The 26,280-nt window shown below is 46.7% G+C and overlaps 1 protein-coding gene across 5 annotated transcripts in view; it reads right to left on the bottom strand.

Annotated features, from left to right (window-relative positions):
* Nucleotides 1-3,618: 3,618 nt before the first annotated feature.
* myo16 (myosin XVI) overlaps nt 3,619-26,280 on the bottom strand; it is a 76,616-nt gene continuing 53,954 nt past the window's right edge. For 4 of the 5 annotated variants that reach the window (XM_058081784.1, XM_058081783.1, XM_058081785.1 and 1 more), the window contains 10 exons: nt 26,131-26,211; nt 24,785-24,990; nt 18,737-18,839; nt 18,295-18,391; nt 17,389-17,674; nt 16,070-16,404; nt 14,791-15,987; nt 10,895-11,047; nt 10,730-10,812; nt 3,619-6,169 (listed from right to left, as the gene is read on the bottom strand). In XM_058081784.1, the coding sequence (XP_057937767.1) occupies nt 5,996-6,169; nt 10,730-10,812; nt 10,895-11,047; nt 14,791-15,987; nt 16,070-16,404; nt 17,389-17,674; nt 18,295-18,391; nt 18,737-18,839; nt 24,785-24,990; nt 26,131-26,211 (2,715 nt within the window). In that variant the 3' untranslated portion in view covers nt 3,619-5,995. Of the gene's footprint in view, nt 6,170-8,604; nt 8,708-10,729; nt 10,813-10,894; nt 11,048-14,790; nt 15,988-16,069; nt 16,405-17,388; nt 17,675-18,294; nt 18,392-18,736; nt 18,840-24,784; nt 24,991-26,130; nt 26,212-26,280 lie in introns of all 5 variants that reach the window. The other variant, XR_009131638.1, reaches the window with a different exon arrangement.

Here is a 26,280-nt window from a genome sequence, read left to right as displayed (position 1 = left end):
TACAAATAAACTACATATGCAACCCATCAGATGACATTTTGACGCGGAATATTTGTGTTACGTCCAAGATTTGTCAAAGAAACTCTTTTAAAAAAGTATTTTTAGAAGCTTTTGGTGAAATCTAAGCTGGTAAATATATAGCAGAATATAAAAATAAACTACATATGCAACCCATCAGATGACATTTGGATGTGGAATATTTGCGTTATGTACTAAAGTACACACCAAGTCTGTTTTTGGTACGAAGGCAGTCGAACAGGAACATGAACGGAGCCAAATGTGTGTACAATGTATTTTTCATTTATACACATGATTGGCCGCTTCATACCACGTTGATACCACGTTGATACCATGTTGATACCACGTTGATACCATGTTGATACCACGTTGATACCACGTTGATACCACGTTGATACCACGTTGATACCGCGTTGATACCACGTTGATACCACGTTGACACCATGTTGACACCACGTTGATACCACGTTGATACCACGTTGATACCACGTTGATACCACGTTGATACCACGTTGATACCATGTTGATCCAGTGTTGTGATGACCTCAGGTTGGCCGTATCCCAGGTGATGGATGTGTCTGGAGAGATGGACCATACAGTTGTTAATTGAAAATTGAGACAGTGTTGAGATGACGTTATTGATTTTATCATCGCTGTGAGAAATGAGACGGGGGGGGGGGGGCAGGGGGGGGGCAACAGCGGGGTGTCATAGAAGGTATGTAATTGGTATGGGTGGGGGGGTCATGCGGTATATGTGCTTGGAAATACAAGGCGTAGTCGGAGCCGTCTAACCTTAAACGTGCTGCGACCATCAGACCTCTGAAGGTTGAGCAGCCCATCCAGTGGCCTTTCTTCACCAATCAATCAGACCCAGCTAGCCGCTCCCCAGGCTGTTTACAAGTCAACATAAAACCTGCACCAAGAGCGCTCCGAGGAGCAATCGATGGGGGCTGGCGGAGTCGTGTTTACTCCTCGCTGTGTCTCTTCACGGCCTTCTGAACGTCCCATCACAACAACGTCCAACAACGGAAGACATAGACACAAAAACCAACACAACTGTGAATTACATCGTCTCCTGTGGCTTCCTGAAGGCACCTTGGAACAACACCAGTCCACTCTGCTGCGCTAGCACGAAAAACCATCCAGCTGTGATGGACACGGCCGCAGATTAGTAGTAGTAATATGAATCATGTATTAGTAAAATCATCTTTATTAGTTTTTAGGGCTGCACCGTCTAGTGGTTAGCGTGCAGACCTCACAGCTAGGAGACCAGGGTTCAATTCCACCCTCGGCCATCTCTGTGTGGAGTTTGCATGTTCTCCCCGTGCATGCGTGGGTTTTCTCCGGGTACTCCGGTTTCCTCCCACATTCCAAAAACATGCTAGGTTAATTAGCCACTCCAAATTGTCCATAGGTATGAATGTGAGTGTGAATGGTTGTTTGTCTATATGTGCCCTGGGATTGGCTGGCCACCAGTCCAGGGTGGACCCCGCCTCTCGCCTCAAGACAGCTGGGATAGGCTCCAGCACCCCCCTCCCCCCTGTGAGTTGATTATGTATTTGTTTGTAAACTGTGAAAGAGATAGTCATTTGGATGTCACGCAGGTCCTGGCTGCTCAGTACAATAAGGCACACGACATCCAAACTAAAAGAACAGTAAATCATCTGCACAGAGATAAACCCTCCCTGTCGTTCTTCATTCCGGGAATGAGAAAATAAGAAGTCATTTTGTTGTTTTAGAAAAGAAAAAAGACAAACATAGCCACAGGCTAGCACTGACACGGTTGTGCTTTATTGCTGTACAGGTACAGTACTTATAAAACATGGCAAACATAAGGAGATATCACATACAATCTTTTCTTTTTTTACACAAACACATGAATGCAGGATAAGCTGTATATTATGTACAAAACCAAAAAAGTGAAAAAGAAGGCAGTGAGATTTCCCTTTTCATGTGCTAAAATAAGAGCGGGCATGGTAGCTAGTAGCTAGTAGCTAGGAGCTAGCATGGTAGACAGCTAGCCAGTGTCGTTGTAGCAGAGCTGAGTACTGATAGGTTGCTGATGTACAACAACAACAACAACAACAACAACAACAACAACAACAAAGCGTATCCGGCAGCAGCACACTCAGCCCCTGGACACACAAATGTTGTGTTGTGTGATGCATCTCTGGGGGGTGGGGGTGGGGGTGGCGGGGTGGGGGTGGGGGGGGGGTGTTTGTAGATGGATGACGAGGCATGAGACAGTGATTCACCGTGTGATGGGAAGCGGTCGGTCATGTACAACGTCTGGAACATTAAGTGTGTGTTTGTCTTCAGAAACAAAACCCATGACTGTTGGAATTGTTGATTACGATGATGCTAGGAATGGATCTTTTATCCACAAATACTTGGAAAAAACAGCTGAAATATTCTCACAATGTGATGAGGAAATATTAGCATTGAGTTTAGTTGTTAAATAATAAATACATTCTTTTGAAAGTTATTTTTAAGTTTGATTCTGAAAAACAAAACAACTGTATTTTCTGGACTACAAGTCGCTCCGGAGTATAAGTCGCACAAGACCAAAAATGCATCATTAGGTAGAAAAAACATACTGATGATGACAAAATATATTTTTTTTGTGACACAAAATGTAGAACACTAACTGGCAAACCAGCTCATGTGTAACATCAAACGATGTTCTTGAATGCAACTTTGTTCACCGCGTTTGAAATAAACTTGTTTTCGTTACTAATTCATTCCAAAGGTTTTGGCGAAAAACAAAATAATTTTTCACAAAAAAATAACATAAATCTAATTAATACCGTATTTTCTGAACTATAAGTTGCTCCGGATTATAAGTCGCACAAGACCAAAAATGCATACTTAGGTAGAAAAAAACATACATAAGTCGCACTGGAGTGCGACTTAAGTGGCATTTTTTGCGGGTAATTTATTTTATGACCAAAACAAACATTAGGTCCTAACAATAAAAGAATAGAGAACAGGCTGAATAGGTGTAAGATATGCTAACACAATGCTTATTCAGATACACAAAAAATAAACATGAACACAAAAGGTGTCCAGTGTTTATGGAACATAAACACTTTTTTCATGTATAAGTCGCTCTGGAGTATAAGTGGCAGGAACAGCCAACCTATGAAAAAAAGGGCGACTTATAGTCCGGAAAATCCGGTAAGTGAAAATAAAAAAAGGGAAAAAAAGAGCTAAGCCCGACGCTGAGCCTAATAAAATATTTTCCACCTGTATCACAAAGCTGAGATGCAGTTTTCTTAAATATACTGTATATATATATATATATGTATATATATATATATATAAGATCTAAGCATATCTACATGTGTTGCTTTACAAAATATGACAGTGGAAAAGTGGAAATGATCAGGACACACCTGCTCATTTAGTTGGCAACACAATTTGACTTGTGTCAATCATGATGGCGGTAGCGTCGCGTCTGGGGCTGCATGAGTGCTACAGGCACTGGGGAGCTGCGGTTCTTTAAGGGAAACATCAATTCTAACACAAACTATTACATTCTGAATCAGAGAATGATGCCTGTCCTGGGGGGGGGGGGGGGGGGGGGGGGGGGGTGTTCAAACACGTGCCCACAAAGCTGGAGGTGCTGGACCCCTGACACTTCTTGAAAATAGTAAAAAAAAAAAAAAAAAAAGTAAAAAAGTACATGCATATGATTGAGGACCTTTAAGACTTCATCCACTCAATCCACCAAAGACCACCAAAGACCACCAAAGACCACCAAAGACCACCAAAGACCACCAAAGACCACCAAAGACGAGTCCAAATGCTGATTCCTGTTGGAATATGAATGCGTCAGGGCCTCCAGCCGTGATCAATCCTGTGATGTTGCCGTCAATCGGTAAGGCGGAATCAATGAGACACATTAAGAGTGATCAGCGGTGGAACAGAGCAATCAATCGGATCTATTGATACACTCGTCTAACGACGCTGGCCAACCGTCAGCTTGTCAGGACACAGCAGGTCCATTAGGCCGGTGCTGGTCGGCACCAGGACCCAGAATCAGACGTTCATAAAAACAATGCGGATGGAACAGATTGAGCAATCAGAACTACGGTATGAAGATCCATATCCATCGCCGATCTTTCATAAAACGAAGGTATTGACATTTGAAAATAAACCTTTCTGTCATTGCATCCAACCCGAGACACTCCCATCTCAGACAGCGTCAATTCATCTCCGTTCATCAGCAGTCACTATTTACACAGCCGTTACCACGGCAACACCCGCTTCGCGCCATTAGGAGGTCAAACACCAAAGAATGGGGGTTAGGGGTCTAGGGACTAGAGACTGGAGGTGCGTGTCCAGACACACGGTAGAGGACGCTAGAGGATTCTGTACAAGCATTGAGGTCACCTTGCAGGTTCAAGGAGATCCACGAGCCACAGGAGCAGCTTGGATCGAGTCTTTTCCAGACTGGATGAGGACCCGGGGATGTTGCAGAACTGTTGGAGTTGGGACACTTTGGCACAGGGTTTCCACAAGGACCGCTTCCTGTTTGCAGCAGTTTTTGGTTGGATTACCCGCAAAGTCGTTTGTGTCCGGAAGTCTTCTTTAAAGGCTGAGACAGTAGTGGCGTCAGGTCCCATAGCGCCAGTCCAACATCCGGGTACCTGAAGAGTTCCTAGTTCCGAGTACCTGGTGCATTTTGTTTTTGGCATGATTTCCATTTTACGATAAAGGTACTAAGTGTGGTCATTTCCGTGTACGTGGTTTTCGGCCACAGGAGTCGATGTTGCTGAGGATAGATGCACTTTTGTACCTTTTGTATTTTTCTGGTACCTGGTACCCGGTACCTGGTGTAGGGGTTTTTGTTTCCATCTCCAATGGATCAGAAAGTAAGAGCAGCAGTTTCCATGGAGAGGACTTTGTCAAAGGCTGGCTGTAACTGACGTCTGTGGTGGTTTTCTTGTTTTGTCACGAAGAAGCCAGAGTGTCGTGTTCCATCTGTGTACCTGGAATGTGGTACTTTGTACCTCGTGTATGGGTTTTTTGCTGGATCTTGGTTTTACCAGAAAGTTAAGCGCAGCAGTTGTCATCCAGAGGTCTTACCCAAAGGCTGGCACTTACACAAGGGAAGATAAATGCACCTTGGGATGTTATTTGGGGGGCCTGTGCTCTGGTTTGTGTTGGTCTACCACCCGTGTACCTGAAAAGCTTCTGGTACCTGGAATTGGAACTCTCAGTCTTCCTCAAAGGGCGGCTTTAAGCGGAATTAAGACAAATGCACCTTGGGATGTGTGCCTGATGTGCGGTTGCTTGTTTCTGAAGACGTAAACAAACCAGGACATGGATGATGAAACTGTTTACCTGAACGGGTTCTGGTACTTGACAGCAAATGCATCTTGGGAAAGTAGCGAGATCGGCCTGATCTACTGTTGCTTTGCGTCTGGGGATGCAGAACCAACAAAGCTGGAAACGTTTCTGGTATTTGGGGCATATGGTTTTTGTTGGAGCTGCCCCCCCCCCAAAGCTAAGTGCGGTAATTTGTGTCCAGATGTTTGCCTCAAAGGCTGGAGGCAACAGGAGACAAGAGGAATGCACCTCGGGATGGGACTGAGGTACGGAGAACCTTGGTATTGGAGCTGTTTACCTGAAGCGTCTGGTGTGTTTGAAGATGTTGGTTGAAGGCGTCGCTTGACTTGTAAACGTCCGTTGCAGGAAAGCACGTCAAGTGTAATCAGCACCAGCTTTAGGATGGACTTCTCTTCTTGTACCACTTGGAACCGGACTTCGTTCTCGAAGTAAGCTAAGTCATCCTTTGAAATAAATATTCATCTACATAACGTCCCTGGGAATTTGCCCTCCATGCTTTTATTTGGAGTCAAAGTGCTTCATAGTTGGCAGGGTCGTGGCGTCCCCGTAAGGCGCCATCGGGTCTGCAACCATGAGGCAGGACCTTGGAGGTTTAGCTAGCTTGAAACATCATGTCCTGAGATCACGGGGAGGCCTTCCTGCTGGACCAGAGCAGCGTGGGAGGCAGGAGAGGAGTATGAGTTGGGCGTAGCTTCCAGTGGCCCCGCCCCTCACACTGCGTGTGCCGCCAGCGTGGAAGGTCCCGCGTCGTGGTGGTTCCCGCATTCCCGTTGGAAAGACGTAGCTTCTGGAACGCCTGGGTTGGACAGAAGATGAAAAGGTGTCACATTCTGGACGACGAGGAACATTCACAGGAACATCGAGAGCGTAGTTCAACCAAATCACAAGACAACCCCAAAGGATGAAACACAAGGGTATTTGGCTTTTTCTTTGGATTTTTGGTACCAATGATCGACTGTGAGGATGACCACACAAACAGAAAATGAATATTGTGAAGGTTCTGAAACCGGAGTACCTGCATGCATGGGGAGAACATGCAAACTCCATACAGAGATGGTTGAGGGTGGAACTGAACTCGGGTCTCCTCGCTGTGAGGCCTGCGTGCTAACCACTCGACCTCCATGCAGCCAATGAATGAATAATCGTTGGAATTTCAGCTATTCCAGTTCAGATTCCTTGTTTCGATTCAGGTCTGATTCTCGATTCTGAAGTATCTCAAAGTCCAAATTTGAGAATCCATTTTAGAGCCTGAAGATCTGCTATTGGAGGTCTCCATGCAGGGATGCAGGGAGATGAAATCCAATAAATGGAGCAAAGAGATTGAGCACGTGTGTCACACTTTGATCAGGCAGCCATTAGAGGCCGACGCCTACTGTACGGGAAAATTAGGACAGCGCCATCACTTCCAAAAGAAGATGGAGATGAATGAACAGTCGTCTCCGAGACCGTGGGAGGCAAGCAGAGAAATTCCCCCTCTGATTGACAGCCCTAGTAGCAACTCATCTACATCTGGATCTCCAAATCCTCCGTGGATCATCACCTCAAAGCGGATCACGTGTATTGGAGTCGGGGTCGTTCAGCGGGGAGGATCTCGAGAGTCGTTCGAGAACATCAGTCATCTGCGAGTGGAGATGCAGGTAAATCAATCAGACGAGGAATCCTGCAGTCACTCGCTAATTCCAGAGCTCGGATGATTCATAGCATCGGGCGCATGGCCATAGACGTGGTATTCAACTGGTGGCGTGTGGGACAAATCCTGCCCAGGAATCACAGACTCTCTCGTGAGTTCTGTTCAAAATGATGTTCTTGTGTTTCAAGTACATGGGCCAGACGTGGCCGTCAAAGAGGCCGGGGGGGTCTGGTCTGTTCAAATTTTGATGAGCTCATGCTATAGAGGAATTCTTTGTTCTTCAAAACAGCTCCTGTCGTATAGAGGATCTTTGTTTTTATTTATTTTAAGTACGTCCTTAAAAGCAGCAGAGCTCTCCTAGCATGGAGGCTACCTTTGACCACCATCAACAAATTGCTTCCGTTTGAATTCACGACTTTATTTTCGACCGTATTGTACGTATAGAATAGAATCTAAGAATTGAGCTGACTAGCTTTATTGACGTTTCTGTGTGTAGACTATTTTGTGAATTGTGTATCATCCAGAAATGTACTCCAGTCCATACGTTCAGATAAAGTCCAATAAATAAGCATCTCGTCAAACAGCTCGACTCCCGCTACGTAAATTAGAGAGCAGAAGAGCGTTGGCGCCTCTGATGTTGGTTTGTGTCCCGGTTTAACCCCCAAAGTGAGGTCAGAGCTCAGTCTGGTCAACTTGTTCCACTCCACATTTGGAAAACCCAAGACTTTTTAGGAATTTGCCTTCTTCCCCGCAGATGGAATATCAAACACAGCTGCCATGAAACAGGCCGTCGAGTCAACGGGTGACCAAATCCCAAAAAGTAAACGAGCCTCAAATTGGCAATAATAAAAATACAAAAAGCTGCTAGTCAACAGTAGATGTTGATTTCCATATTACTATTACAAGGGTGCTCAAAGTCCGGCCTGGGGGTCAGTTGTGGCCCCGGCTGTTTTGTCTATTGACACGTGGCATTCTAAAATATATATTTATAAAAAAAAACATATATATAAATAAATCAAATCATTTATTATTATTATTATAATTATAATTATATAATATTATAGAAAAGTAGCAATTTTATGGTAATAGTCATAATATTATGAGAAACAAAATCATAATTTGTGAATTATAGTAGCGTAGTTTAAATATTAGGTTTTTTTTAAGTCACAAGATTATGAGAAAACTAAACAAATACTATTTTTGGAAAACTAGGTTGGGGGGGGCTGAAATATTTTGGGAATAAAGTCAGAATATGACAAAAAAACACCTACAAAGTTGATTTCAGAACAAAGTTGAAATATTTGGGAAATAAAAACAAACCAGGAGCAAAAAGGAGGAAAAGGAGGAGCAAAGACCCAAGTTGATACTAATAAGTTTTGAAGTTGTTATGTGAATGAAAATGTGGTTATGGGGACAAGCACACAGTCGGACTGGTTCTGGAATCAGATATTCAGTATCAATCATCTGTTCCCAGAAGAGTTTTCCACTGATCAATGATCCAAACACTGAAGATGGCTTATGGGATTCCGATGAGCGACATCATGGATTCTACGGAAGCACCAGGACAGAACGTTATCTGGGATGGAGGACCATGGACTCACCACATCCCTACAAGTGGACCCGGGGCTACCCCTCTCCCCCCACCGCCCTCACTGCTTAGAGGGCAGCCCCTGCTCCGAACGGAGAAAAGTTGAGATGAGCCCTCTGGAAGATAAAGCAGGCGGTGAGAGATGTTCAAGTATGACTCCTCGTCACTTGTTTGTTCATGGTACAAAGTATTCATGTGCTTGTTGCGGCCTCACATATTGACCACGGCCTCACATATTGACCACGGCATCACATATTGACCACGGCATCACATATTGACCACGGCATCACATATTGACCACGGCATCACATATTGACCACGGCATCACATATTGACCACGGCATCACATATTGACCACGGCATCACATATTGACCAACTGATTATAGATGGACAAAGGGGCCATCAAGACCTTCAAAATGACGTATGACTTGATACGGTTTGTTGCACACTGATTTTTTTACTTTTACCACTTTTTCAACGTTAATCAGATCCGCCAAGGTTGGAGACTATTCTATATCGTGTGTTGGACATGTGACTTTGACTTTTGATATTAACAATGAGGCTATGTCCCGTCAAAGTTGTCAAAGAACCAATAGGGATGCTCTGATTCATCCGCCACCGATTGGGATCGGCCGACTTCTACAGGAAACCACGCGATTGGCATATGTCGTTCAACACAGAACCTGCCAGCTATGAAAACTATCTCCTTGGGGTAGCACCTTAAAAAAGCTTCCTGGGGAGGTATTTATTACGACATTTAAAGCTAACGTAGCCAAACCGTGGAACAACACTTGCCCGTGTGTGCCTGTTCCGACAGTCATCGGAAAAATGAAATGACCAGCCTTCGTCAGCGGTGGCTTTGCCGAGTGCTCTCTAAACTGGAGCCGACTAGAAGATCTGCTGGGGCTCCACCAATGTCGTCCATCTCACATCCAAAGCCAACCCACCAGCCAATCGGAGGGTGCAGCCAGGAGATGGTAAATAAATAGAAAGATTGGATCATGAATCCGTGTGATCCGTATCGGTAGCGTACCATCCTGATCGGAGCATCCCGAGGATGAACCTCAAGTGTTTTGGTTCTAATTTGTGCGTGTAAAGCAGCCAAAGCAGCACATCATGCCTCGTCTGCGCTTTGGCAAGCTAATAAAAGTCACAAACGTGCGCGTGTCGGTCATGTGAGTCCAACAAGGCCGTATAGCTTTGAATTATTAAGACTTCTATCATATACGTCCATTTAGCAGTCTGGGGCCGGGTTCACTTTTCAAACGCTTCTTTCATCCAATACCCTTTCACGCTTAGTTATATATCACGCTATCAGCCCCCACGTGTGTGTGTGTGTGTGTGCGTGTGCGTGTGTGTGTGTGTGTGTGTGTGTGTGCGTGTGTGTGTGCGAGCCAGGCTTTGAATTCAAGCCTGTAACCAAAGCCGAGTGTGTGGAGGCAGCAAAACTAGTGTGTCATACGTTTTGCCCCCTGAGGAGGACACTTTCCTGTCCACTCCTGATGGAAGCAAATGAACAATAAATAAATAAGCGGATCTTGTGGTAGACGTGTAAGTGCGAGTATAAACACAGATTTCATGTGGTTTGGTGCAATAAGGCAACATTTTGGACGAGCATGCACAAAATAGTAGACTGTTATTAGAAGAAAACAGACATTTTATGGTGGGCGTGGCATTTCCATAAGGCCAGGGTTGGGGTTAAATGGTTCATTTCATTCATGAACGCATTTAGGTTTTGTCGAAAAACAAAAAATTGTTCACAAAAAAATAACATAAATCCAACTAACACCATATTTTCTGGACTATAAGTTGCTCTGGAGTATAAGTCGCACAAGGCCAAAAATGCATCATTTGGTAGAAAAAAACGTACATAAGTCACACTGGAGTATAAGTCACACAAGGTCAAAAATGCATAATTAAGTAGACAAACACATACATAAGTCGAACTGCCGTATAAGTCGCACAAGGCCAAAAATGCATCATTTGGTAGAAAAAAATGTACATAAGTCGCTCTGGAGTATAAGTGGCAGGAACAGCCAACCTATGAAAAAAAGGGCGACTTATAGTGGTGAAAATACGGTACTAGGGATGTTGTCTCGATATCAGCATATTGTGTGTGTGTGTGTGTGTGTGTTACCTGTGTGTGGTGACTGTCCATGTGTCTGTGCAGAGAGGAGCTGGACATGTTTGATTTGACGTGCACCTCGTCCTCCAGTGACCCTGACCAATGACATGTCATTCATTTGCATTTATGAAATATAAACACGTACCGCATGGCAAAAAGCTGAGAGTCGACACGTACCGTTGGAGATCTGGTTGCCATTCTCAATAGGGGCGGGGCTTGAGGAGTGAACAGAGTGATTGTTAGCGTTCTTGTCCTGGAGCTGCAGGGACGGCGAGGATGGGGCGGAGCCACACTCTTCCCGGCCTGGTAAATTGATGTTGGAGTTGAACCCTGGGAAGAACAAACATTTAAAAATAAAGCAAATAAGAATTCATTCATTCATTCATTTTCTACTGCTTTTCCTCACGAGGGTCACGGGGGTGCTGGAGCCTATCCCAGCTGTCTTGGGGCGAGACCCTGGACTGGTGGCCAGCCAATCCCAGGGACAATTTGGAGTGGCTAATTAACCTAGCATGTTTTTGGAATGTGGGAGGAAACCGGAGTACCCGGAGAAAACCCACGCATGCACGGGTGGCATTGAACCCTGGTCTCCTAGCTGTGAGGTCTGCGCGCTAACCACTCAACCGCCGTGCAGCTGAGTATTTATTGTATGCTTCCAAGTTAGATTGATAAATCTACAGTACTTCACTCATCGGTTACATCTCCGATACCGACTACAAGAAGTACTACTTACTAGTTGGTACAATATTACAGTTAAGGTTAGGTTTGTAAATATTATATAGTTTTCATTAAACTAACGCATCAACGTGCTGATCCAATTTAGGATGTTTTGTCCTGTTGTTTTTGTTATTGTTATATGTTATTGTACCCTGATGTACTTGAATGATGTACTTGAATGATGTACTCGAATGATGTACTCGAATGATGTACTCGAATGATGTACTGGAATGATGTACTGGAATGATGTGCTTGAATGATGTACTGAATGATGTAGTCGCTCTTCAAGCAGCCGGTGGGGCCTGCAGGAAGGTGACTCCCCACATGACCTCCTCTTGGGGGCTCACATGCTTTCCCACTCAATGAGTAATTGTCTACGACTTCACAAGAGCACACCAGCGTGAGTGTGAAGTCGTCAGCTGCCATCCCATACTGAGAACCAGCTTCTCCGTAGACCCCCCTCGCCCCCCTCGCCCCCCCGCATCCATCCATGTCAGCCATGGTAGCAGCAGGCCTAAATATAACCCCCCCACCCTCTACTAGTGTTCCCAGTGGGTCACCACATGTTTGCGGGCGACACAGGTAGAAAAAAAGGGCAGTTGTTGATACAAGAGATGAGTCACAACGACCCATAACTGTTGTTCGATTCCCGGCAGGAAAGAGGGAAGGGGGAGACGTGGCGTCTTATGACCACCTGGCCTCTCCCGACCGGCATTCCGGTAGTTTGCTCATTCCCTGGGTATGAGTGGAAGGGGGGCAAGGAGGGGTAGGAAGGCAGCTGCTCTTCACAGACATGACCGGCATAGCGACTGTAACCTCCGGCCCCGCCCCCCAGCGTCAGGTATCGCACTCAAGCGAGGGAACGGAAGTAGACCGTCCTGTTAATCCTGTTGGCATCCCTGTGCTCTCAGATCTAAGTGGTGCCGCTTGGCTGCGCCTACTCAAAATAACAGCCCCCCCCACCCCCCCCACAGGATCCCCTGTCACAAACTCCATCACTTTCCATCACGCCACTGCTGTGCTGTTCTGTCCTGCGTAGGAGCGCGTGCTAAAAGCCCGGAATCTTAACGTCATGTGTCAGCGCTCTCATTCCACCTCTTATAAGGCCTTCAGCCTGGCTGCCCCCTCTGCCCCCTGCCCCCTGCCCCCCCAAACAGTTATAGCAACACAGGCGGGTAAACATATAGCCTCTTGACGACAACAACGCCTCGCACTTTCTATTGAAGGCAGCCTCTTAGATAACCGTGGAGGATCTCCCAGTGTGCCACTTTTGGCCTGCGACAGCGGCTTCTGTAGAACACCAGTGAGCTGCTAAATATTTCATAGGCATCCTCGTCGTTCCGCTGCTCATGTATTATTAACCTTGCCACAATTAATACTCCTCCAGGAAACGGCCACTTGCCTGAAAGGACGCTTCTTGCCTCTTAGACAAACAACTTGACATGACTGAAACATTTGACACCCTGACACCGTACAGGTTGGCTACGTGATGCCACTACCAGGCCAGGACAACCTAGCATGTTTTGGGAATGTGGGAGGAAACCGGAGTACCCGGAGAAAACCCACGCATGCACGGGGAGAACATGCAAACTCCACACAGAGATGGCCGAGGGTGGAATTGAACTCGGGTCTCCTAGCTGTGAGGCCTGTGTGCTAACCACTCGGTTGCTGTGCAGCCATGTAAGTGAAATCTGTGAAAGTGATTTTATGGTTCCCTTATTTGATATCACCTCGCCAAAGTAGACTATCCATGTGATCGGCATGATGGATTTCACCCATTGATGATGGGAATGATCGGAGTATCCCTGGTTCCAACCCAATTTCCCTGCATCCTAATGAAGGGCTCACCCTAGCCCTTAGACAGATGAAGTCAGCAGTGGGATCCAGCGTATGACAGGAGATCCAGTCCGTACAGATCCCCACCATGTGACCTGTCTGCCATGCCAGGATTCAACGGATGTCGTAGAAACGGAACTTGTATGTAATTTGAGGACCATCCGTATCGAGCGTCCTAAAAGTCCCGTCCTTTCTGGTATTTGACATAATAATCCTTCCGGTTTATGGATTGTTTGCTCCGATGTCCCAGCCTTTATTGTAAATCCCATACGGGAACCCGCCTTTCCAAGAACACTCCTGGCAACAGCACGTGCTTCCCAAGAACCAAACAAAAGGCGAACAAACACTGCTAAGTGCTGTGGTGATAAAACCCAAAGGGATGATCCGTGCGGCCCGGCCGGGCATGGAGATAGTCACAAATCACTGGGAATGATATCCCGCCTCCTGCACGTGCACAGCAGCAGCACGATGAAAAGCGCTGCAGCTGCCAGCGTAGACAACAAGGTCGGCGATGGCTGTTACTCATTATCTGCCGGCTTGCATGGATCTTGTTTGTTTTCCTCTCGGACGGGGGCGGGATGTTTTAGGTGGGGCGCCACCAATCCGGGAGGAACACATTGTGACAATGATTACGCCTGGGAAAAGAAGTTTTGTCCTGCTTTGGGAAAAGGTCAGCACTTGGAGTACATCCCTGAAATAAGGCTGCTCGGTGAGAAACGTTCCAGCATCATACGGAACACCGGCACTTCCGACCAAGGGATGTTGGGGACACGAACAAGAGAAGGGGAAGGTTGCCCCCCCACCACACAAAGCTACACCTGATTGTTACCAAGCGCTCCACACTCCAATCCAGGAAGTAATCATCCGGCGGCCAATAAATCAAATGGCACGGAGCCAAGACTTGGATCATGGAAAGTCACAGTAAATACAACAGAATGGATATGGAGCGCCCAAGGAAGGAGGAAAGGTTACAAGAAAGCAGAGGTTGACTGTATACTGTACCACTCTGGGAATCTCGGGTTTACCCTAAAAGAACTCCAGTTCCCATGATGCTCCATTAGTATTGAATCAGGAAGTAACAAATACTAATAAAGTATCACCTTTCCAGTCTTATGCGCCATCGTGTTTTGATGTGACATATCTTGAGTTTGATGACGTGTAGAATTACATTAGGCATTAACACGGCGGGCGGCCATCTTGGATTGCAAGTCAGCGAGGCACTTAATGTTGGGTTCTAATCCTGCCTGGTGGACTACCAGTAACTAGAACTACGATAACTCTGATAACTCTGATAACTCTGATAACTATGACAACTATGATAACTATGTATCGTCATTCAGAGTCGCCATGATGCGCCAAGATGCGCTCAGAGGCGATTTTGAAGTCATGATGGAAAACGCTCGGCCTGGAACAGATCCTATCTATTCCCATTCTTCCCTACGGGAGAAAGCTGTTGCTAAAAACAAATGGACCTAAGATGTTCCATGACGTTTATAAATGTATGAATGTTTGTGACAGACCTCCGTCCCGCATCTTGCGTCCCGTGGAGGACTTCCTGAGCAAGCTGCGCCCGGTGCTGAACAAGGTGTTGAGCTCGTCCAGGGGGCTGGTCAGGGCCCTGCCATTGGCCGGGTTGAAGAGCAGCGGGGAGGAGGAGCAGGAGTGCGCTCTGCGAGGCTCAGGACGGGACATCTTCCCCGGGGAGTAAGGGGGCGGCTTCCCCAGTGGGTCCACATTGGGCCTTTGTGGCTTGGAGGAGTCCGACTGGGTCCCGCTGACAGAACCGGTTCGGGTCAGAGTCAGAAAGTTGGCTTCGGGCGGGAAGGGGAAGTGTGATGGCGGTCTGTATGGAGGGGGCGGGACGTTGGCGGTAGAAAGAGGAAGTGGAGGGGTGAGCGGAGGTGTGCTCTTCTTCTCCGGCATGAGGACGGTGAGGCTCGGGGACGAGTCGGCCCGCTGGCGCACATATTGAGGCGACAGCGGGCTGTCTGGAGTGGCGGAATAGTTCAGGTTGGTCTCGAACACCGGCAGCTTTTTCACCTCCAGGGGTGTGAGGGGGGACTCATCGGAGGCGGGGGAGCAGGTGACGGGGGACGGCGGGAACACCAGTAGGGGCGGTCTGTGTGGGAGCAAGTTGGGAAAGGGGGGTGGGATGTCGCAGTCTTTTCCGTACTGGCTCCTGGACGCCACCTGAGGGTGAGCGACCTCCAACGCCGTCGTCGCCCCCGCGGACGCGCGCTTGCTCTCCCCGCTCTGAGGGGGACCCGTGCTGCTTGTCAGGAGGCCCAGACTGAGAGTCTCCAGTCTGGCCGCCTTGGTTGCAGAGGCCGGTGGTGGAGCATCATCTGGAGGAAAGAAGGTCATCTCCTCGTACACTGCTTCTGACTCCGCCTCCTCCGGGCTATCGGGCGGCTCCTGCAAGCTCCGAGAGCCCAGCATCTCGATGTAGATGTCCTCCTCACCTTGGCCCCGGTAGAGACTCATCCCTACGTCCTGAGGAGCATCGAGGGAGGCGGCCTTCTGCATGAGGCCGCCCGCTCGTGACAGCAGTGCCATCTTGACATCGGCGGGGCGCAGCTGGTGGAGGAGGGGCGTGGCGGCGTTTATCTCCTCGTAGGAGCCTGTCAGCTTTGTGTTGGGGCTGCGCTTGGGCTTGGGCGGGGGCACCTTCCGCATGGCGGTGTAGTCGTCGCTGTGGGGGCGGGGCTTGGATGACCCTGAGGAAGCATAGAAAGTAAGAACGTCATCAGCGCTTCCATCTCACCATATGTGCTGTCTTGGAAAAGCAAGCGGCTGTACCTGCGGGGTCTGTTGGGGACAGCTGGGACTTTGGGGGGCTCCCAGCTGGTGATGCGTAGCCTTCTGGGGTGGGGCTCTCTTTGGCCGCCATCACCAGCCCCGCGCTAACCACCTCATATGATGCACTCAGCCGGGTGTTGGGGTCCCTCTTTGGCTTCGGGGGAGGTTGTTTACGAGGAGAGGAGGCGGCGCCCCCGCTGGTGCTGTCCGCTACTTGCTGAAGCGGCGCTTTGATGACCGGAATGGTGTTGTCCAGGGCGAGGGGGACGGGTACAGAACTGGATCGAAAGTGGCGGATGACCCGGCTTCCCCCGTTGATGGCTTTTTCCACAGTCCTACGGCAGAGCAAAGATGCTTGGAAGGGTAGGATTTAATAAGCTTTGCTTCTTCCTACTCCTTTTGGACATGTGGAACTGGGAACTGATTATGGGATGCACTCAATTGGAATCTGATGCATGTTCTAATGAAATTAAACCATTACCATTACCATTACCATTACCATTACCAATACAAGCATATCAAGCATATTAGCATATCATCATATCATCATATCATATTCAACACACACAAAAAATCACTTTACCTTCAAATATAGTTATAGTATAGTTACTATACTACACTATATTATACTATATTTTTGATGTTTGCCATTTTATATGAATCTCTAAGAAATAAAATGATAAATATATGAAATATAAATAGAGTACGCCAAATCCCATTCCAAAATGCTCCAAATGAAGAGGAAAAAAGAGCTGAATTGAAGATTATGGAAGAGATTTAAGTGCAATGTGTCTCACGTGCTCATCCTTACGGTCACGTCAACTGTCAGGCCACAAATACGAGCTAAGGAGGCCAATTGAAGGATCAAGACCAAAGTGATTTAGCTTCCATGCTAATCTCCCAGCAGTAATTTGATCATTTCCAGTTTGATATTTCCTACGCTAATCTGAGTCAGCCATCTGTCCGTTCTATCATTGCAGGCAGGAGGTGGGGGTGGGGGTGGGGGTGGGGGTGGGGGTAGGGTGGGTAATAGTGGGAGTGGGTGTGTCCAGTGGGCAGTTGCTGTGTGTAAGTGATGAGGGAACAAATATTCATGGGAAGAAATTGGATGTATCTGACCTCGTGTGTGGGTACGATTACAGCATTGTTATGAAAAGGCACCTAGTTATGGTTGTGTGCTTGGTGTGTGAGAAAGAGCAGATGTTGCATTCAAGGACAATCAGAGGTCACTGAGATGTTGCTTAACGGTAAATTAGCATCACAACCTTGCATCATCAGATGTTTTGCACTAGAACATTGATCTACACGGATCCTGTTACCTTTGAACAGGTTGGTCCTCCTCCTTGCCCACGGGGTCGGGTCTTTCCCCGAGTGGCGGGCTGCTGCTGAGGGGGGCGTGTTGTAAGCTACCGTTGCCATGGCGGCGCAGGCGATCGCTCTCCCGCGCTATGTCTGAGGCGTTCTGGATGACCAGGCGGTCGTAGGTCCGCAGGCCCATGTCCTCCGCCCCCTGGAGGAAGCGCCGCACACCGCACTCGCCGTCTTTCTGCTGCGACAACAACGTCCGGCGATGTACGCGCTGTCTGGCGAGCCAACCACGTACCACTGAGAAGAAAAGCAGACAAAACGTGACAATAGAGAACATTCATTCATTCATTTTCTACCGCTTATCATCACCAGGGTCGCAAAGGTGCTGGAGCCTATCCCAGCTGTCTTGGGGCGAGAGGCGGGGTACACCCTGGACTGGTGGCCAGCCAATCCCAGGGCACATATAGACAAACAACCATTCACACTCACATTCATACCTATGGACAATTTGGAGTGGCTAATTAACCTAGCATGTTTTTGGAATGTGGGAGGAAACCGGAGTACCCGGAGAAAACCCACGCATGCACGGGGAGAACATGCAAACTCCACACAGAGATGGCCGAGGGTGGAATTGAACCCGATCTCCTTGCTGTGAGGTCTGCATGCTAACCACTCGTCCGCCGTGCAGCCTGGTATTTATTGTATGCTGAATAGAGAGAACAAACAAAGCTAATGTTTGCATGAAAATTCCAGCATGAAGGTTAGAGTTTGGTGTTTTTTTAGACAGGCAACGTTTCCAATGACATCGCCATCTACTGGTTGGGCGTGCATCCTACATGGTTTCTGCCAGAGGATGTTGAGTGGACTCCTGGTCACGTGACATACCATCAGACATGCACCAGTCCTTCCTCCATTACCTTTCTGGCAGGTGATGATCTTCTGATGGAGCTGGTAGCAGCGGTCGTTGAGCTGGTCGGCCTGCCAGTATCTGAGGAACACTTTGCTGGAGCCCACCTACGTGCAGACACAAACGAGGACGACGGGAGTGACAAACGAGCGTGTGAAGGCGTGTGCGCGGCTGCAGCCCATGTGACCCTCGGAGGTCAGCGGCTCAGACACAACAGCAGTCTGGCAGACGGGGCCGACGAGGGGCGGATGGAGGGGGCGGGGTCTATGGTGATGCGTGTGTGTGAGATGAATGTTGATGATGCAGGACAGCTGGAACGTGCTGCCAAAGATTCCAAGGAATGCTCCACAAACAAGACGGAGGGTGTGTGGGGTTTGCGGGGGGGGGGGTCGCTGGGGGGATGGAGTTATTTGGTCTTTTGTTATGGACGGGAGAGACAAAAAGACGCACACCTGCCATCCCTGGAGTTTGGTCTGCTGCAGCACGGAGCGGCACGTCTCCTCCGCCGATAGCGTCTTCTTGCCTGCCATCGTTGGGACGACAAGATCTTTGTATCTGAGAAGACACGTCACAGGCGCTTAGGACAAGAACTTGTAGAAGAAGGCTTTATTGGGGGCTGCTTTTCTTCTAGGCGCACAATAGGTTCAAAGGTCAGGAGGGGTCAGAGAGCAGCAAAAACGGCATCTGTTCCTGCCTCCTGCCTCCGGGTGACCCGGGGCGACTATGGCGATACGTGACGTGTAGGAACAGAAGAACATGACAAGCAAAGATACTTTTGATAACATTCTAGAACATCACCCCAAAGGAATGCAGACCCATAAATCAGGAAGCGTTCCGACGTTTCTACTCCATCCAGTCGGCATCAAGATAAAAACCTGCTGAGTGTTGACCTTGTCACCTTTGACCCCGTGGAAAGACCCCTACAGTCTCCAATGGCCCACTGGGGTTACAATCTGTTCTACACAATCTGTTCCTTCCTTGATCCCTTCCTTCCATTGTCCATATGATATTGACATAATCAATATCTAGGGTCAAAATTGGACATGAAGCTTCTATGCTAGGACTACGTTATGCTAGCCATAGCATTTCAGTATGTGGAATCAAACTATGGAATGGATTGAGTAAGGGAATCAAACAATGCACAACGATGAGCCAATTCAAGAAACAATACAAGCAGTTGATGTTTGCTAAATCCAAGGATGAAGAGTCTTGAACCAGTCATGATGTGCTATATATATCACTATATTGACACGCACTATGGTACCCATTATGGCATTGGATGCTCATATCACACAGTACTTTGGTACGGACAAATAAAAAAATGTAAAATTAAAAATTTAATTTTTTAATTAAAAAAAAACATTTACAAAATTAAACTAATTAAACTATATTAGGAAAGCAGGAAGTGAACAAATGTAAGAGTTAGTGATTGTAAAAGTACCAGATGGAGGGGTAGGATTTAATAAGCTTTGCTTCTTCCTACTCCTTTTACCATTACCATTACCAAATGTTTTATGTAACATGTAACGGTATAGGGCTGCACGGTGGACGAGTGGTTAGAGCACAGGCCACACAGCTAGGAGACCCGAGTTCGATTCCACCCTCTGCCATCTCCGTGTGGAGTTGGCATGTTCTCCCCGGGCTTTCTCCGGGTACTCCGGTTTCCTCCCACATTCCAAAAACATGCTAGGTTAATTAGCCACTCCAAATTGTCCATAGGTATGAATGTGAGTGTGAATGGTTGTTTGTCTATATGTGCCCTGGGATTGGCTGGCCACCAGTCCAGGGTGGACCCCGCCTCTCGCCCCAAGACAGCTGGGATAGGCTCCAGCATACCCACGTGACCCTAATGAGGACAAGCGATATGGAAAATGGATGGGATGGAATTCATAGTCTGGGGCTGCATGAATGCTGCATGAATGCTGCATGAATGCTGCATGAATGCTGCATGAATGCTGCATGAAAGCTGCATGAATGCTGCATGAATGCTGCATGAATGCTGCATGAATGCTGCACGAATGCTGCATGAATGCTGCACGAATGCTGCATGAATGCTGCACTGGGGAGCTGCGGTTCCTCATGAATTCCAATATGTGTTAAGACATTCTGGAGCACAAACTGATAAGGAGCTCAAATAAGAGGTCTCTTCCAGACCTGAACCCAAACGAGCACCCGCGGGGGCATCCAGGAAGGAAGTGCAAGGCATGAGCACCCACCAGGATTTAACACCAACCCGTGGAGCTCTGCTGAATTCCATGCCCAAGAGGGTGAAGGCAGTGGTAGATAACCATGGTAAGATGATCCCTTGTGGTCTACCCACTGGTGTTGCCAGCCAGTACTGACCGTGTGTGGACAGGAAGTGCATGGAATCCTACTACTGCCTCCATGCGTACTACACCAGTGTAAAAGTACTGGGATGTACTGGAAGACTTTACTGGTAAACATCATTCCAAAGTGGTGTAAAGGTTTAAAGTTCTTTGCAGCTATGATGGCCTCCACTCCTGGAGGAAGACTTCAGTGTTGACTTGTGGGATTTGTGGCCATCGGTGAGGTCATAGGATGCTGATATTTACTGACTCAGCATCTTCCAGTTCATCCAAGTGCGACTTATTGGTCATGCTGGAGGAGAAGAGGTCTTCCTGAATCATCCAGGATCATCCAGGAGGCGTCTAGTCACTGCTGACTATGTCATCAAATGATCATCAGGAGCGTCTCTGGAGACGTGCGTGCTCGTGTGTTTCATCCAATGAATGTTTGTTCTCCGCTTTATTGGAAGCCGTGGTGATGATGATGAGTGATGATGATGTCACACATCAAATATAACAAACACATGTCAATCACTCGTGTTGCCAGTTGTGGTGAAGCCAGCGAAGGTGAGGTGCCTGCTTGGTTTGGGCTTGAACTCTCGCTCACCCTCTCTGTATGGAAATACAAGTCCAGCAGACAACCCCCCCTCCCCCCCACCCCCCCGGGCCCATAAAATACAAAGGAACTATGTAAACCCGTGACCCCCAATATGGATTAGAAAACTGTCGATGGAGCCCCCCCCCCCCCCTCCGCCCTGCTTTTACATGACCCACGGGGGCTTTTAGTCGAGTCCAAGTGGCAGAATCCACCCTTTGGTAAGAGTTTCAAATGGGAGGCAGCGCAGTACCAACACTGTCACCCAGGGGGCAACATGTCTTATTTATTGATTTATTTATTTTTTAATAAATAATATAGTATAAAATATTTTATAAATTTATTTTATAATATTTATAAATATTTTATTTTTTAAGTTGGAAAAAAATCATGAAAACCAAAATTTAACAAAAAGACATTTACATAAATGATAGACAGTGGTAATAAAAATGCTGTAATAGTAGAAGAAACTATTAGGGAACTAATAAATAATAATTTGCCATGTATTAATAATAATAATACTAATAATAATAATAGACAGTGGTAATAAAGTGTAACATGCTGGTATGACAAAGAATCCTTGAAAAGTCCCAATGTCAAAGTATTATAAGGAAAAATGTAATGATGTGCATTGCAATATTATAATTTCATGTTCATATAAGAAAAAAGGTCATAATGTTACTAGAATGAAGTCATCATATCACCAAAAAGAAGTCGCACAAAGATTATTTTATGTACGTAATATTACCATAAAGTTGTAATGTGACTCATAATATCATGAAGAAAAATTCAATAAAAAAATCCCAACACAGGAGATAAAAATGATTAGAAAAAATGTGAAATAAAAACTACGGGTACTACAATGTGATGAGAATACAGATATACATATACATTATACATATACATATTTTAGGAAAAAGTCCTAACGGTCAAAGAAAGAATCCTTGCTGTTTATAAAGCAGCCGAAGCAAGCAGGTCCCGGGTGTCACGACCCACTCACCGTGTGATAGAGATGTCTGTGAAGTGAGTGGGGAAGAAACGCAGACGCCCACACACACACACACACGCACACACACACACACACACACACGCACACACACACACACACACACACACACAAACTATGACAATATTTATCCTCACACAACTGGCAGAAAATAAATGTGCCCCCAAACAGAGAGCAGCATAAAAGGCAAATAAAAGCAATGGTAAAATAGATTTCCCCATAAATCTCCTGTTGCCGGGACACTAATGCAATTCCCTTAATACGGCCTCCAGGACTTTAAGGAAGTGGCACGGTCCCTGTGTGTGTGTGTGTGTGTGTGTGTGTGTGTTAACAAGAATAGAGCGAAACGCAACCTTAACGGCTGACTTATTGGCCGCCTGTGGCATGGATTGGTCCAGGACCAGGACCAGGACCAGGACCAGTTCTAAAACACGGACCAAATGGAAAGCCAAGAAATGAGCAGCAGAGTGAAAACCATCATGTAGCGTCCCGAGAAGGGGAGGAGTTAGCGAGGTCCGTCGGGTCGAGGCCGAGGCCGAGGCCGAGCCCAGTAAACAATGATTGACGCGGACCAGTACCTTTGTCTCATTGACATCAAGTATGGCGGACAGACTGCTTGTTGCCAGATTGTTGTCGTGTGCAACACAAACAAAGAGAAAAACTGCTGATGAGAAACAACAGCTCTAAATTGCATAAAGTACATCACAGTAACTGCATTACTTTGTCAGTAAAACTGCAAGAATGCCTCACGAGATTCTGCAGATTACTCAACTGCAGAGAGTACCACCGAGTCAACGGCGGGACAATGGCTTCCAGTTCCGGTTTCTATTTTGTTAGCATGCTAACAAAAAAAACTGTGTATTAACAATACAAAAAGATAGCTAAGCAGAAAATGTACACAAACGAAGGAAAAAAACTTGTGGGAAATGTTCTAAAACCAAGCTAACCCGGGCGTACGCTAACCAAGGTTCCATTTAAAAAGTGTCTTAGTCTGACATCACTGCTGTTACAGTTGGGTAGTGGAAACTTTTTTTTTGTCTTGGGGGGGGGGGGGGGGGATGAGAGGAGTGAGGTCATGTGACCAGCTTTGTCCTCCTTTATAATGTGTCAGGAATGTTCATGTTAAGCCTTGTTACCTCCTAAACCAGACAATAACAAGCGGATGAGAGCGAGACACACACGGAACGCTGGAAGCCAGAAAGGAAGAATAGTAGATTGTTCTCACTATTTGCAAAAACACGGAGAGGTATTTGGATGAGGTGTATGAGCGACGTGGAGTGAGAGTAAAATAGTCGGAGAATCACATCATCCTCTCTGCTTCCCGGCAAAACACCCGGGAACAAAAAGGAGTTTGGCACAGCAGCCGGAGCGGGAAGAACAAGTTGTGAAAAGTAGCAGTGCGGTTAAGAAAAGAGGTGGAGAACGGAGGACGAGGAGGACGAGGAGACCTTGGAGTTTGAATCTCTGGTTAAGGTGTGCGTGTCAGGCTGACATGAAGAAACGCCATAAAGGCGTTCATGAGCTGCAATGGACGCCCATCATTCTCTTCAAGTCCACCTATTTAAGGTCGTTGTGTGCTCCTAACAACAACAAGGGTTGTGCTGACTTTTGGCTGCTGAAGATGACGTCGTTACATCGTTTGTGCAAAACAATCTCAGGCTAATTTAGCTTTCTTTTCATGTAAACAGTCGAGTTGTTTAGTTAGCGACATTGCAAGGAGGACCGCCTGTTACTTTGAGGCTGTTACTTCTCAAATTTGAAAGCTGCTACAGTGAAACCTTGGTTAGCGCACGCCTCGGTTAACATATTTTTCGGTTAACGTCAAACATTTAGTCTCAGTTTGCATACAGTATGGTGTGGAAGTAAATGCAGATATATGTATTTGTATGGTCATATCACCTCGTACTTTGGTACGTGACATAAAAATAAAAATAAAAATAAAAATAAAAATAAAAATAAAAATAAAAATAAAAATAAAAATAAAAATAAAAATAAAAATAAAAATAAAAATAAAAATAAAAATAAAAATAAAAATAAAAATAAAAATAAAAATAAAAATAAAAATAGGAAAGCAGGAAGTGAACAAATGTAACAGTTAGTGATTGTAAAAGTACCAGATGGAGGGGTAGGATTTAATAAGCTTTGCTTCTTCCTACTCCTTTTGGACATGTGGAACTGGGAACTGATTATGGGATGCACTCAATTGGAATCTGATGCATGTTCAAATGAAATTAAACCATTACCATTACCATTACCATTACAATTCATTCATTTTCCACCGCTTCACGAGGGTTGCGGGGGTGCTGGAGCCTATCCCGGTGGCCAGCCAATCCCAGGGCACATATAGACAAACAACCATTGACACCCACATTCATACTGTCCCAAATGAGTGGCCTACATGCTAACCACTTGTCCACCGTGCAGCCATGGGCTAAATCTGTCCAGTAAATCAGGACTCATATAAATTCACAAAGACTTATGGTATTGTATTTTTATGTCAATCCCAGTACGGTGGATGAGTGGTGAGTCCTGACGCCACGCAGCAAGCAGGTTTCACATATTGAAGCGTCCACCGTCACTCGCACACACTGACCTGCTGATGAAGCCAGGGAAGGACAGGCGTACGGGATATCCGTACCGGATGGTGCGCACCATGTGGAGCACTCCGACGTGCCGCAGCTGGACGGACACGTGGGAGCCGTCGAAGGCATCGGGTTGGCCGCCGGCGTTGGGACGCACGCACTCCACAAAGTGGGCCGTGGAAGCCTGCAGCTTACCCATCACTTCCGACAGAGAGTTCTGTGGAGAGTAAAAGACGAGTCAAAAGGTGGAAAGATGGACTGGGACGCTTGGAATTTTAGGATTGATGTTTGGTGCTTGGCGATTATTATGCTATTATTAGCCACAAATATGCTTACATTAGCAAATTTGACAGCAAATATTCATGGGCTAAATTTAAAATAAAAATGGCTCAAAGATTTGTCGTATTATGAGAAAAAGTTTCAATTTGGGATGTCCAATAATTATCGGTACAGACAATTATCGTGATCTGATTTTTTCCTGACATTATAAAAATGCTGTGTACAACACGTATGTGTTCATTCCACCACAGGAGATATGTCACGGTACACATATCGGTATCGGATGATATCTGTATCAGAAATTGAGAGTTGGAAAATATTGGTTAAAATACATTTTTTATAAAAAAAATGTTATTTTTGTTAGAATTTGTAATGTTGAGAAATGGAGATACATATTAATAAATGTTAATAGTTTTTTATTTGACATTATTGTAAATGATCGGCGTTGCGGTGTGTGCATTGTCCCGTACATAAACCATGCTGCGCCTCTCCTTCAAAAGTCAAGCTCTCGCTCTGCATCTCTTACGATAACCCCCCCCCCCCAGCCCCCCCCAAACAACGAGCGTCATCGCCGGCCCTCAGGTGGCTGAATACGCGTCCACTGTTAGGATTGGCAGGAAGATGGCTGACGTCACAGAGCGCTTGTTGTCCATTGTTCATTCATTCATGAGGACGGCTTCAAGCATGGTACAGCCCGATTCTTCCACCTAACCTACTCCCCCCCCCCCCCCCCCCCCTTCCCGACGGACCACGCGCCCACAAGGCACCGTGATTGTGCAACACACTGGCCTCATTCAAAGAGGCCCTCCTTCTTTCAGACGCATTCTGCAGACTTGCATCACGTTCAAGTGATTGTGGTTACTTCGTTAGCAAGTCTCAAAGGCCGTGTGTCCTGGCATGGATTGGCCGGCCGCTGGTCCGGTGTGTACCGACCCCCCCCCCAGGGTTAGCCCCAGCATACCCCCGTGACCCTAATGGGGACAAGCGGCATAGAAAATGAGTGACTATACCAGCTGCAGAATAAAAGCCCGTCAGAACCAAAACATGCATGAGCGCCACGGTGAGGAACATCCGTTACCCTCAGCTGGGCCGCCACGGTGATGGGCCCACATCGTTCTAGTCGCTGGAGGAAGGAGCTGGAGCCTTTCTTCTTGAACATCTGACAATAAGAAGAAGATGATGAAGACAAATAAGTTCCAACTCTCCAAGCACGTTAAAGACAATCTGC

Source organism: Doryrhamphus excisus, chromosome 9 (assembly GCF_030265055.1).
Source record: "Doryrhamphus excisus isolate RoL2022-K1 chromosome 9, RoL_Dexc_1.0, whole genome shotgun sequence".
Taxonomy (NCBI): domain Eukaryota; kingdom Metazoa; phylum Chordata; class Actinopteri; order Syngnathiformes; family Syngnathidae; genus Doryrhamphus; species Doryrhamphus excisus.
This window is presented reverse-complemented; position numbering and strand designations above follow the sequence as displayed.